Source organism: Rhagoletis pomonella, unplaced genomic scaffold, assembly GCF_013731165.1.
Source record: "Rhagoletis pomonella isolate Grant_MI unplaced genomic scaffold, Rhpom_1.0 Rhpom_scaffold_00003, whole genome shotgun sequence".
In the NCBI taxonomy this organism is placed as follows: domain Eukaryota; kingdom Metazoa; phylum Arthropoda; class Insecta; order Diptera; family Tephritidae; genus Rhagoletis; species Rhagoletis pomonella.
Window position 1 is genome coordinate 46,529,191 of NW_023458557.1, and position 14,019 is coordinate 46,543,209.

General features: G+C 36.4%; 2 protein-coding genes across 2 annotated transcripts; both read left to right on the forward strand.

The window, feature by feature from the left end:
• The first annotated feature begins 395 nt into the window (after positions 1-395).
• On the forward strand, positions 396-2,640 carry LOC118735249 (protein nessun dorma). Its single transcript, XM_036464900.1, is given in 5 exon segments — positions 396-756; positions 819-1,477; positions 1,479-1,616; positions 1,670-2,289; positions 2,346-2,640. Coding segments are annotated over 5 exon segments (1,761 nt in total). The 5' UTR covers positions 396-611; the 3' UTR covers positions 2,545-2,640.
• Positions 2,641-5,422: 2,782 nt separating this feature from the next.
• Positions 5,423-6,016, forward strand: LOC118736255 (dual specificity protein kinase shkD-like). The gene has a single exon (XM_036466349.1). The coding sequence runs from the start codon at positions 5,423-5,425 to the stop codon at positions 6,014-6,016; it is 594 nt and encodes a 197-aa protein (XP_036322242.1).
• The last annotated feature ends 8,003 nt before the right edge of the window (positions 6,017-14,019 follow it).

Genomic DNA, 14,019 nt, shown 5'->3' on the forward strand with positions numbered 1-14,019 from the left:
TCACACTGTCTACCGGGCAATACCTCTATTTCTTTATATGCCTCTACTTCAGGCACAGTTATCTTAACATTTTATGCGCTGACTAATGGTAGTCAGCCGTTCTTCAAAGTTTTCCCTCTGTACAGCGAGTGCAGAGGAAACAGCACTCTCTATTAGCGCTTTCAGCGGGCGACTGTATACTCGAAAAAGCAATGTTGCCAGTTTCTCTCATTAAACCATATTCGAATCGTGGAAATTTTGGAAGATCACAGGGTTGCTTTTAGCATTTAAATTCTTAATGCAAAAATGGAGTTGCATTTAGTTGCATTTAGGTGCCGAATTTTGTATGGATAAATTTACTTTTAGAGTAGCATTTAGAGCTAAATGCGCTAAATGTGCTTTTACGCATAAGCAAAAACAGCCCATAAGTACTATTAACTAGAGGTTACCCATGGTGAAACGAATACTATTTATCGGTCTTGGAGTTTACCCTACTTCAAACAATTTCGTTTCAAAACTATCGAATGACAAAAGTATCGATACGGTAAGTATCGTTTCGAAATTCGTGTCTCCAGCTTTGTTTCAGTTTGAATTTTACGTTCGGCGTTTTGATTTATTTGATATAATTTGCAATGGAAGTTTATGAATTTGATAAGTGCTTACTCGATCGCTTGGAGGAATCCATGAGTGTTTTATCGTGGAAAGATGAAGTAATTCCCGCAACACAAGTTCGTTCCGAGTGGTCGTACTATATTGAACTCCAGATCGAGCCAGCAGGTAGATATTCATTTTGAGTTGCTTCCCAATTTTTTTTCAGAAATCCTGAGTTTAACCCTTAGGTTGGCAAGCGATTTGGAAGATTCCTCGTGTAATATGTGAAGAGCTACATATCCGCTATCCAACTGTAGTTTTTGGTTGCGTTGAACAGGTTCTTTTCAAGGATTTAAAAGCTATCCTCATTATACAAGCAGTTCAGGAGGAAGACATTCATCTTCCGGAAAGGCACGAAGTTTTCTTGGAAGATCTTTGGCCGACGAAGCAACAGGAAAATGCTGAGTTAAACATAGAGCGAACTGCAGACTGTGTTGACCGTTTACGTTTCTTTTATACACATGTTTGGATGCCATGGGACAACGATAATGATGACGACCTTAATTGGGTGGAAAAGCATTTAGAGTCACGTATTCGATTCTGCTACGACTTGCGGAAACGAACAATTAAGCGAACATTGGCAGCGCATGTTCGCAAATTACTTGCCGAATCCAAATATTTGCAGCAACGGCGGGAGTACCTGGAAATAGGACTAACGGATGAAGATGAAGGGAGTCCCGAAGAAACCATTAGCAAAACTGAGGTAACTGATCTAATGAGATTACATTTGCGGCTAGCTATGATCCGCAACGAAATAGAGTTATTGGAAAACCCTGAAATGCGCCGGATATACCAAGAAATAAAATTCCCAGAAGAAAAATATTTCAAAGGGAAAAAGTATACTGAGGCTATACATAAAAAAAAAAGACGAGCAAGTTTTTATTGTTATGATGCCATACACAATTGAACAACAAATTGATCTAATGCATATTGCAAAGAAGTGCATTTCAACCAATGCTCTGGTTCAAAATGCTTATACTCTACAGGTATACTTCTCATCTAAACTGGAAAATTACTTTATTATGATTTTGTATTTTAGGATGTTTTAAGCACCAGTTGTAACTATGACTGCATCTATCTTTCGCCCGGTCGTCATACTGTTAGGTTTCTAGAAAATATGAATGAGGACGCTAAAATTTCCGGAATAAAAGTTGCTGGAGAAAAGCTTAGCACGCAAGATTATTTTTCAAAAGCCAATGTGGTAATATCTTCATCGGATGATGACAGCATTCTCTTTGTCTTCGACGGCTCCTTTACTCTTGAAAACGTTGTTATGGATTGTCGCAAAGTGCGTACTGGAATTGTAGCAAAAAATGGTACCGTATATATTCGTAATTGCACTTTAATAGGCGATGGAAAAACTAGTACACAACAGGGGATTATATGCAATAGGGGTGCTTCAATTATTCTGGATGAATGTACTGTAGAACGGTTTGCAACGGGAATAATTGTAATGGATGAGGCGGAGTTGCGTTTAAATAATTCAAAAGTCATTAACTGTAAGATTGGCATCGATTTGAGCACTATTTCAAAGTCTCATTTTAATCATTCAAAAATAACGAACTCGCAAAATAATGGGATATATGTGGAGACTGCTTTTGAAGGACAAAACCACAAAAGTAAAAGTACAATATTATGTACCCTAAAGGAATGGGAAAGGTAAATTAAAATATGTTAAGTTATTTTAATGTCTTGCAATATTTTTTTATTAACAGCCATTTAAACTCAAATCCGCCTTTTATTGGAGAGTGCGAATTTAGAGGCTGCAAAGTCAACATCTTCGCTTTAAATGTGGGGAAGTCGTTGTTATCAAAAAACACACTCAACTATTTAAGAGATGCTGACACTGTATTCGAAAGTCCTAGTAATGAATTACCAGCGAGTGGCTCTCGAGACACCAGCAAATCTTTTTAAAACTAAAGTAAGTTTTTTACCCGGTATGATATTTAATTGACGCGTATTTTTGTATAATTTACAACCAATAAAAATATCTTTTTAACCGTCCTTGAATACTTGTATTAAACAATGGAACACCAAATTGAATAGGTAATAGCAAAAACAACAAGCTGTTCACTTCTGAGTAGAGTCCGACCGAAGCCGAACAGAACGTTCGGTTTTGATCTAACATTATGCCTATTACCGAAGCCGATGATTTACTTTAAAATTTAGTAAATTTGTTTTTTCACAGAATAAGCTCCATTTTGCCTTTTTAAGTGTACATAAAATCATCGTATATACTTACAAGTATGGAATCCTATGCCCCTTTTTATACCCGAGCGCACTTGTGCACAAGGGTATTATAACTTTGTTCATATAACGTTTGTTTGTAACAGGCAAAACGAATCAAGGTAGATATAGACAAATGTATACATAAATGATCAGAATGAAAGGAGAAATCGATTAAGCGGTGACTGTGTCCGTCCGTCTGTGCACACGATAACTCGAGTAAAAATTTAGATATCTTAACGAAACTTGGTATGTGAACTTCTTTCCGGCGTAGGACGGATGGTATTGAAAATGGGCAAAATCCGACAATAACCACGCCTACCTCCCATATAACGGTAATTTTCAGAAATACGAAAACTGCGATATTTTAGTAACTACTGAAGATTATTCACTAAAAATTAATATTTACAATTTTTAGACAAAAACTAAGAATATTATAAATTTTTGGAAAATGGGCGTAGCCACGCCCACTTATGGTTACATGTGTATATCTTGGTAACCGCTGCACCAATTTCTTCCAAACTTGGCATAGTTGTTAGTCTTGCTACGGCATACCAAATGGCGGAAAATTTTTAAAATCGGACAATAACCACGCCTACCTCCCATATAACGGTAATTTGGAGAAATACGAAATCTTGGATAAATCAATAAATATTAAAGCTAATTTACTCAAAATTGATGCTTGCAACAATTCTTTACCAGGAAATACGTTTATGATAAAGTTTTGGAAAATGGGCGTGGCACCGCCCACTTACCAATTTGTACCAAACTCGGTATGATTATTGTGCTTGCCACATAGAAGCAAACGGTCGAAAATTATTGGAATCAGATTAAAATTACGACCACTCTCTATATAACGGCAAATTTCAGAAATGCTTGAAACTTCAATATTTCGAAATTTAAGGACGCTAATTTACTCAAAATTGATACACACTTGCTTAGCATGTAGCGGTAGCTTTCGGAAAGGTGAAAATCATATACTTAGTACCTGCGCCGGGTATTTAATGTTCGGCTCCGCTCGAACTTAGACTTTCTTACTTGTTGTCTATTCTCTTTCTAACAGCGGATGTGCCTGCCAAACTGAAAAGCATGATGGCGGCAGTGTTTGACAGGCGCGTTCGACGATGCGAACGGCAATGGAAGGTAAGAAATGGAAGATGGATGACATGAGAATGAAAGAATTATGAAATAGCAGAATGCCGAACCAAAACAAATTTCAAAAATCTGACAATGCGAATGACGTCAAATGAATGAAATGCAAAATAGCGAAATGTCGAAACAGAAGAAATAGATGACAGGCACGTGTTCAAGGGTTTCGTGCAACAAAAAGAGTTCTTGTGTTGCGCCATTCAATATTACAAAAATTTTAATGTGGTTAAATACGCTTTTTTATTAAGTTGAAAAAACTACATTTTTCGCCAGCCAAAAAGTGTATAAATAAATATATAGCATCTTGCTATAAGATTTATTTATAAAAACGATATATGCTTATGACCTTATTCATAAAAAATAAAATGGATTTAAAGAGCTCTCTCTATACAGTAACATTAAAAACAAATAGATTTGTTTACTTTTTAAGAATTTTGATATAACATTTAACTTAACTGTTTGTGCACTCATCTCTTTTTCTCTTTATTATTCTCAAATTTTTCTTTTCCTTAATAGTCATTTGACGGAGTTTCAATTACACCCAGTAAAAATCATGATAAAAACATTAGAAAGTAAAACCATTCTCAATTCGTCGGCCCTGATTTTTTTCTGACGTTTGCAAACATTTTAAATCATATAAAATTCAAAATAAAAGAAGGAAATTGTTCACAATTGTTGTTGTTTGAGATCAAAAATGAGAATGTGTGTGTGAGCTTGAGTTCGAATTTTAAAATTATATTGCTGGCAAACGTCAGACTGTCTCTCAATGATTTTACCGTGTCATGTTTTTATCATGGTAAAAATCAAAATATTTTATAAGAAATTTGTTGACCGTTTTACAACGGTATTTAAAGCTTTTTGTGTTCAAATTGAAAAGATTTCCTCCTTCGCACACTTCTCTCATGCTTTTTTATCGTAGTTTTTATTCTGTTGACATCTAAATTGCCATACATTTTATGTCGTTGCCAATACATTGTTTTCCGGCGTTTCCTCTGTGAACTTTTATAACTACATTCATAAAAATATTACTAATTTTGGTTTATAATTTATTTCCATCTTGCTATTGCTGAATATCAAAAAGGAATTAATAAATAATAAAAAGTTACAATTTTAGTGAATGGTTCTTGACAATAATAATAATTTGTGGTTGAAATTACTTGCAGACTGAAGGAAAAATAGTTGTTCATTAACGATTTGTCCGAAATATCGTTCTTGAAACGCGCTACTGCTCACTAAATTTGTAATATTGACTGTCAACCTGTGCGGACGTGTTTTTTAATCGCTTCGCCGAGAAATTATTAATAATTCACGTAAAGCAAAAAAAAAACAGAACCAACGCGAAAAGACAATACTAGGAATAAATAAGCTTTCTGCTTATTTGCCTATAATTATAAATTACTTTTTCAGAATTTTCGCAATGCCGCGAGAAATTCAAATAAATGTGCCAACATACAATAAAATAAAAGCAGCTCCGGCCCCACCGCGTTTACCGAATAGTAGTGAAACAAGCACCAAGTGCAGTGAAATAAACCTTGCCGTAACAGAAGCTGACCAAAAGCATTCAGCTGATCGACGAAATGCTTACTTTTCGTTCGTTTCCCCCACAAACAATGCTGATCGCGATAAATCGTTCTCTCCCTCCACCCAAACACCTTGGCATGCCCAGTCGCCAATGTCTCTGGTAGACCAAGTTGTTCTAACGCAACAACAAAGCACTAGCTTAGCAACAAGCACAGTAACAACGGTAAGCGCAGCTCTCACAACAACGACTACAACCACGACTTCAGCAATGACAGCGGTTTCACAACGCAGTTCACCCACACCTGCACAAACGGAAATTTCGGCACCAGTACAAGCCAAGCAACGCAGCTCAGCGCAAGTTGACCTACTTAATCCAACAACCCGCACATTGACTCAAACGGGTATTGATAGGTATATACAAGTCAAACGAAAATTAAGCCCACAGCAGCATTGCAAACCCATCAAAAATTGCAAAAACGAAAACCACTGACATTAACCCTCTACTGGGAAATAAGTTTGCGATTCTGGACAATGAATGTGACAAAGAGCCGAATGAAGTTTCTAAAGCCAAACCCAAACCGCCCCCAATTTATTTACGAGAGCAAAACTGTAGTGAGCTCGTGAATAAATTAACTCAGCTTATTGGAGACAATACTTTCCACGTAACATCAGTTACCAAGGGCAATATTAAAGAGACCAAACTTCAGATTCTAACTGAAGAAAATTACCGGTTGGTAACCAAACACCTTAATGAAGATAAGAAAAACTTGTATACGTACCAGCTCAAAGGCAGCAAAGGACTGCAAGTAGTAATAAAAGGTATAGAATCAAGTGTACCCATTGCTGATATTGCTCATGCTCTAGAGAAGGCAGGATTTTCTTTTAAAAATGTTGTCAATATTATCAACAGAGCAAAAATCGCTCAACCTATGTTTAAGGTAGAACTTAAGGCAGAAACAAAGCCAATGAATAAAAACGCAGTGCACCCAATCTACAATCTACGATACCTTCTACACCGAAGAATAACAGTGGAGGAGCCGCACAAGCGAAACGGTCCAGTACAGTGCACAAATTGTCAAGAATTTGAGCACACCAGAACATACTGTACCTTGCGCCCAGTGTGTGTTGCCTGTGGCGACCTTCACGCTTCCGCTTCTTGCAAGGCTATCAAAGATGATGTGGCTGTAAAGAAACGCAGTAATTGCGGAGGTAACCACACCGCCAATTATAGGGGATGCCCTGTATACAAAGACTTAAAGTCTCGCATGAATCAGCGCAACACAGCCGTACGCTCTTCCACCACTCCAACTAGCTCTTATACATACCAACAACTCACGCCATCAACCACTACACTAGGGGCCTTTTTTGCCAATGCGCAGCGAGTTCCCAACGTTTCTTTTGCCGACGCGTTAAAACTACAAACGCAGCCAAGCACGGCGAAATAAAACTCCTATCAAGAAACATTTGCAAATATTCAAAGGAATAATACTGAGCAATTGCAGCCGAACCCCCCTACTTGTGGCATAGAAGGAATGATATTGAATCTTACTCATTGTATGACTCAATTCATGTCTACTATGCAAAATATGATTCAAGACCTCATTAAGGCTCAAAACCAATTGTTGTAAATTTTAGTGAATAAAAAATGAGTGAATTGAAAACTTGCTTATGGAATGCTAACGGTGTAAACCAGCGTAGATTAGAACTCAGTCAATTTCTCACTGAATACAACATAGATGTTATGCTACTGTCCGAGACACATTTAACAAATAAATATAATTTCTCCATACCTGGATACAAATTCTATGCCACAAATCACCCAGATGGTAAAGCTCATGGAGGCACAGCGGTGCTGATTAGAAATCGTCTAAAGCACAATATTCTAGAGTCAAAAGCAACAGCCTGTCTGCAAGCAACTACCATATGCTTACGAAACCGCGACCGAGACTTGAATCTATCGGCTATTTATTGCTCACCGCGATTTTTAATTTCTGAAAATGACTTTAAAGATTTATTTGAGCATACGTACTGGGTATCACGCCTTATTAACCCAAAAGGGCGGCAACTATACAATACCATTAGAAACAGGCTCAATAGACATCTCCTGTTAAACCTACTTACTGGCCTACCGATATAAAGAAGATACCAGACCTAATAGATTTCGCAGTTACAAGAAACATATACAGAAATAACATAACAGCAGAAACTCTACCTGAACTATCATCCGATCACTCCCCTATATTAATAAAACTATATGAACAGACCCAAAATATCGAAATTGAGCCTCGTCTAACTTCAAATAACACCAACTGGCTTAAATATAAAAAGTACATCAGTAGTCACCTTAAATTAAACGCTGCACTTAGACTCCCTTGTTGAACATTTTAAAGAAACCTTTACTTCAGCCGCTGGCCTGGCAACACCAAATCAAGTCCAAGTACCACCTACGCATACATCAGTTACAAATACCGAAATAGAAAAACTTGTGGCAGAAAAGCGGCGCATAAGAAAACAGTGGCGGAGCCATCGCTCACCAACCTCACAGCTACTGTATAAAGCTGCCAGTAGAAAACTGAAACAAGCACTCAAACGTGCAGAGGATCGTAACTTGCAAAGGTACATTAAGAAGCTTTCCCCGAATTCTACTGAAAGATACTCTCTATGGAAATCGCTAAAATACTTCAAACCACCAGTGGCTACAGAAATGCCAATTAGGAACCAATGTGGAGCCTGGGCTCGTAGTGAGCAGGAGAGAGCCGAGTGTTTTCACACCATTTAAAGAATGTGTTTCAGCCAAACTGTCCAACGAACAACTTCAGGCTGCCACGGCTAACCAAAAATACAAATGAGCTATACACACCTAGCAAGACGAACTCTTTAGAAGTAAAAGCTATAGTAAAGCAGCTTAATCCAAAGAAATCGCCGGGTGCTGATTTTATATCTCCGAAAATGCTAATAGAGCTACCGAATGTTGCACTAGCAATTCTTTCAGACCTTTTCAACGCTATCCTCAAATTCGGTTACTTTCCGAAATCATGGAAAAGGTCGAAGATAATCATGATAGCCAAACCTGGAAAAGACGCAACACAGCCGTCCTCATACAGACCAATAAGCTTACTGCCCTGTCTTTCCAAAGTATTCGAAAAAGTACTCCTATCAAAGATATCTCCCTTTCTCCATGAACGCAATTTAATATCAGCACACCAATTTGGCTTCCGAGAAAAACATGGTACAATTGAATAAGTTAATCGAATTACAAATGAAATCAGAAGGGCATTTGAGCTCAGAGAGTACTGCTCTGCAATTTTTCTCGATGTGGCACAAGCATTCGGCAAAGTGTGGCACGACGGTCTTATATATAAAATTAAAAAATTGTTGCCGCCACAAAATATTTGAATCATACATAACTAACACAAAATTTGCTGTTAAAGTATCGTGTACTCGGGCCTATGCTGTATATCATCTACACTTCAGATATTCCAACTAGCAAGAATATACTCACATCCACCTTCGCTGATGATACCGCCTTAGTAAGTCGTAATAAATGTCCCAACAGAGCTTCAAGAGTACTAGAGGAACATTTACTACGCATAGAAGAATGGCTGGAAAACTGGCGCATAAAAGTCAACGAACAGAAGAGTAAACATACAACATTTTCACTCAGACCGCAAGTATGGCCCCCAATCAAATTAAATAATGTCCATATTCCACTAGCCAATGAGGTGACATATCTAGGAATACACTTGGATAGGAGACTAACTTGGCGCAAACACATATCAACCAAGATTACACAAATGAAGCTAAAGTCAGCTAGCATGAACTGGCTTATAAACAGTAAATCAAAACTGAAACTAGATTATAAAGTACTTGTATATAATACAGTGATCAAGCCTATATGGATGTATGGTATTCAACTGTGGGGTACGACCTGTGCAACCAACATTGACAGGATCCAAAGATTCCAATCTAAAACGCTAAGGGCCTTAACGGGAGCACCGTGGTAGGTCCGCAATGATAATATACATAGAGACCTTGGTAAATCTGTAATCGACAGCAGCAGAGAAAAATACAAAATAAAACTGCGTAACCACCCAAATCCACTGGCAAGTAGCCTGTGCAACACAACAAATATAACACGCCTGCGAAGAAGAGATCTACCAGCCTTTAATTGAGCGACGTTAAACCAACTGGGCTCAACCCCAGGGTTTGAGCTACATTATTGTAAAATTAGACGTAAGATTTTTAAACTTGTTGTTAGGCTTAATAGATGTAAAATAAGCAGATCCAACAAATAAATGCAAGTCTAATTTAAAAAAAATAATAAATAAAAATTTGTAAAAATCAAAATCTTTTCACTTAATTATGGTAAATTTCCACATCATCACAGCAGCTGGCTGTCAAACCGAAACCAAAAAAGATACCAGAACATTCAGGGCGCAATCTTCTTTTCTATGATTATTGTACTGCGACTTTGAATTTCTCAATTTTGACAATTCTGATCTAAAAGTAAACGAAACCTCAGAAACTCTAAATGCACTGCAATTCACTAATACCTACTTCCGCAAAAATCACCCTTTTAAAAAGCTTTTTAAATTGCCGTTTGCAAACATTTTTCAATTTATAAACCTTTTCTAAAGCTACTTTAGTTTTTATGTATAAGGCTATTAGAATTTAGCACAATTAAAACACGTTCCCTATCGAAAAATTGATTATTAAGAAAATTGGCTGTTCTCACATTTTCTTTCAACATCCAATTCGACTTTGTTTACTTTTTGTATAGATATGTCATCGCCGCCAGGACGGCGCAATCTTATACATAAGGGTTGTTCGTCGAAAATCCAGCAACAATTATCCAACACACAAAATATTAGAGAGTAAGAAAAAATGCTCTCAAATTCTCTCTCATGTTGAGAAACTTGCAAATTTCTGCACGAACGCAAATTTGCAGGAATTTGCAAGTTTCCCTGCCAGCTGGTGTCCACGGTTGCATTTCAAACATACACATTTTTTATAGAATTTTTAAAATTCTTTCGGATGGCCAAAAACAGAATATACATGTAAATTTCTTGTTGTTCTGACTTTCTTTAACATACATTTCAATTTCTTCATCGTACTAGCTGTCGGGTTTCTTAAATCGGCTCTGGTTGCAATTGCATTCCGATTGCAAATACAATTTTTTTCAGCCGAGTAAAGTTCAAATCTTTGGAATTAACTAAATTATATCAGCAATTATTTACTTCATTTTTTCATAAAAAAAATCGATCCTGTTTATAAATTTTTAAATTTAACGAACTAATTTATTCAAATTATTGTAGACAAAAATGCAACCATGTGCCACAACCACATGTTTTTCGTGTTTGCAAATTCTTGCTGGCAAAATTTTTTACAGCAGGAATTTGCAACTTCTCTCCAAGAGAATGTCACTTTCCTCTCACAATTTTTGAGTGTTGGATAATTTTTTGGTCTGCACGAACGTGATTTGGGCAAAAATCGTGATAATTCGTACAAATTCGTACAAATTTTTTGCTCGACGAACAAACCTATATTCTATCTTTCTTGTCAAATATGCATTATATCTAAAGAGCGAAATACACCACACAAGCGGCTTGTCAAACATTCTTCAAACCTACTTTTCCCATTTCGCCATACACCATGCAAACATGACTCGTTCAAGCAAAGAATTTTAGTTTTCTTCCAGTTCGCAATGCTAAATATTATGGTTTTCTTTCATTTTCCTCTCTTACGTCCTTACTCGGTGAAAATTTCGTTGCGAATGAGGCGATTTTGCTATACACAACGCAAGCGGTTTGATCAAACATCAACATGGCGGCCAGAAAATCAAAAAATTTTGATTTTTGCTCAAATTTCCCTCAAGCGGTTTGTCAAACCTTCAAACACCCCCATACACAGCACAAATGGCTTGAAGCAAAGGGAAATTTCGCTTGGTTTGTCAAGCCGCTTGTGTTGTGTATTTCGCTCTTAACTGTCATACTACTATTAATGGTAACCATGAACCAACTAACAAGATCACGCAATCGGAAAAGAATGAAAAAAGTAAATTTCTGAGCGTTTTTGACATCTGCCTAAAAATGAAAACAATCAAAGAAAACGAAAAAGGGGCAGTGATTGAGTGCGATTATATTGGTATTTATTATAAAATATAAAAGTGAAACTTGATGACAATAAGCAAAAAAAGTTCATAAAATATGGTTTTAATGATTGAGCGTGTTTTACAATCGCATCTTATCGGCACCGGTCGATGTTTCAATGCCAATGTTCTGACCACAAATGTGCACCCACTTTTCACGCAAATTTATGCCTCTTGGCAAATCAAACAGACGCACAAACTTGTTCCAATCACAAAGCACTTCATATTATATCATAAATTTTGTAATAAATCAAAATATATAATTAAAATCGGTGCAGAAAACACATAAAATCGCCAAAATATCACTACGAAGAGGTAGAAGACGATTGGGGTGTTCACAGTTCGTTCCAAATTGTGTCTGAAAATGTAGACGTCTACATTTTGAGACATCTTTAGCATCAAACTGTGAGCACCCCTTTCTAGCAGTCGTCGCAAAATCGTCTAAAAACTTTGCTGGTGTTGCCAGACATTTCCTCTTTGCGTGCATTTTTTATATATCGCCTTTCGATTTGTTTCTGAAAAATTTTAATTATTTAACTTAATTACCAATTCCTAATATTTGTTATTTCTTTTCCTTGATTTGTTTCTTTTCATCAGAAATTGCGCTCAAATTAAATGCAAATACAAAAAACGTGCCCAATAAATAAAAAAAAATGTGATTAGTATTGCCATAATGTAACCCTGCTGCGAGGTTGCAAAATGTAGACGCGTAAAAAACATACCTTTGAGTGTGACAAAATGTAGACGGCGTCGTTTTCCAATTTTGTATGGGAAACAACAACACCACAGATTTTACGGTTAGAAAACGTCTTAAAATGTAGACGTCTACATTTTCAGACACTATTTGGAACGAACTGTGAACACCCCAGATGTAAACAGAAGCAAAAAACATCAAAAGCGCTACGAAAACTTTTTTCTGAAAATCGATTACGGATTACGTGATCTGTAGTCGTTGGCTCATGAATGGTAACCATATTCATTAACACGGTGCAGCGAACAAAGGTGGCGCCGTCAGTGGTACCGCTACTTTGGTTTTGCCGATTTTGACAGTGGTGGTAACTTGTAAATAAACCTTTGTTTACAAATCAGCGACAAAGAGAATTTTAATTATAAGTGAAAAATCAGTTTAAATGGTGTTAATTTGCAATTTGTGATAATTAAAATGAAGTGCCGTGTCTTAAATTTCGACAGCCGTCAAGGTGCGAGATGCAAGTGTAGCACTGCGACGAATCGCTGCATTTTGTGTACATAGGGCACGGTAAAGCCGTTCTCAAAATGTATCTTTATTATTATATTGACAGCATTTCATCACAATGACTTCGCTTCTGCTCCAAGCATCCTCCTTTAGCAAGTTAACTAATCAATCCCGCTGAGATGCTGCCACAGTTTGCTGCATCAGCCTTAATTGCAAAGCAATGGAGTGCACTAAAACGTTTGCTGCAGCAGCTTCGATTGCAAAGCAATCGAGTGCACCAACGTTCACTATTCTCCTATAGATTATGTGAAAATGCAATATTTTCGCATTTAGCAAAATTAAAACACGTTTTCGCTGTAAGTGAACTGTTTTGGTAGTTTCAACTCGTTTTTCTTTTCGCTCTATTCTTTGTTTACTTGTGGTACACAAATGTCAACGGCCAGGATGGCGCAATCTTGTATTCTATCATTCTTGATTCGTTAAAATCGTTTCAATTCGTAATAAAAGTAGTTTAGATACTTCTAATCTAAATATATATTTTAATATAAACTAGCTTTTTTAGTTCTAAAATAAATCAACAATCTCTAGATTGATAAAAAATTTGTCTTCAAAAAATACGTTCCAGAGCATCCCTGTTGATATCATAATTCAAATGCAAATTAGAATAGAAATTTTGATGCAAAAGATTTTCCGCGATATTCATCATACAAATTTATCACCTTACTTGTCTGTATGTCGCTTTGGAAAGAAATATATTTTAATTTATATGTTTTCTTAAAAATAAATGCAAATTTACCTATTTTTCCCGCCGGCAGGCATGAATATGGTATTCAAAACAAAAACAATGACAACGAATTTTACACACATAAATATTTTAAATTATTGCCTGGAACATACACATTTATCGTTATTATTGGAAATGCAAGACTTGGCATGCATTATTAATTTCTCATTTAATCAATTCAAATTTTCTAAAATATTTCACAATTTACATTTTAAAGTTTTTTCTGAAACTTGAATGTAACTCTGTGCGGAGAATGAGGGAATCGAAAATCAGGTGATCTCAGCTGTTCTCAAATGTAAAACAACAAAATGGCGCTTTTCATACTTGTAAGCCTATACAATGCGTAAAATACAAAATAGATACAAA

What these genes read in the sequence shown, in the direction of transcription:
- LOC118736255 (XM_036466349.1), top strand. Translation starts at nt 5,423, where the DNA reads ATGCCGCGAGAAATTCAAATAAATGTGCCAACATACAATAAAATAAAA.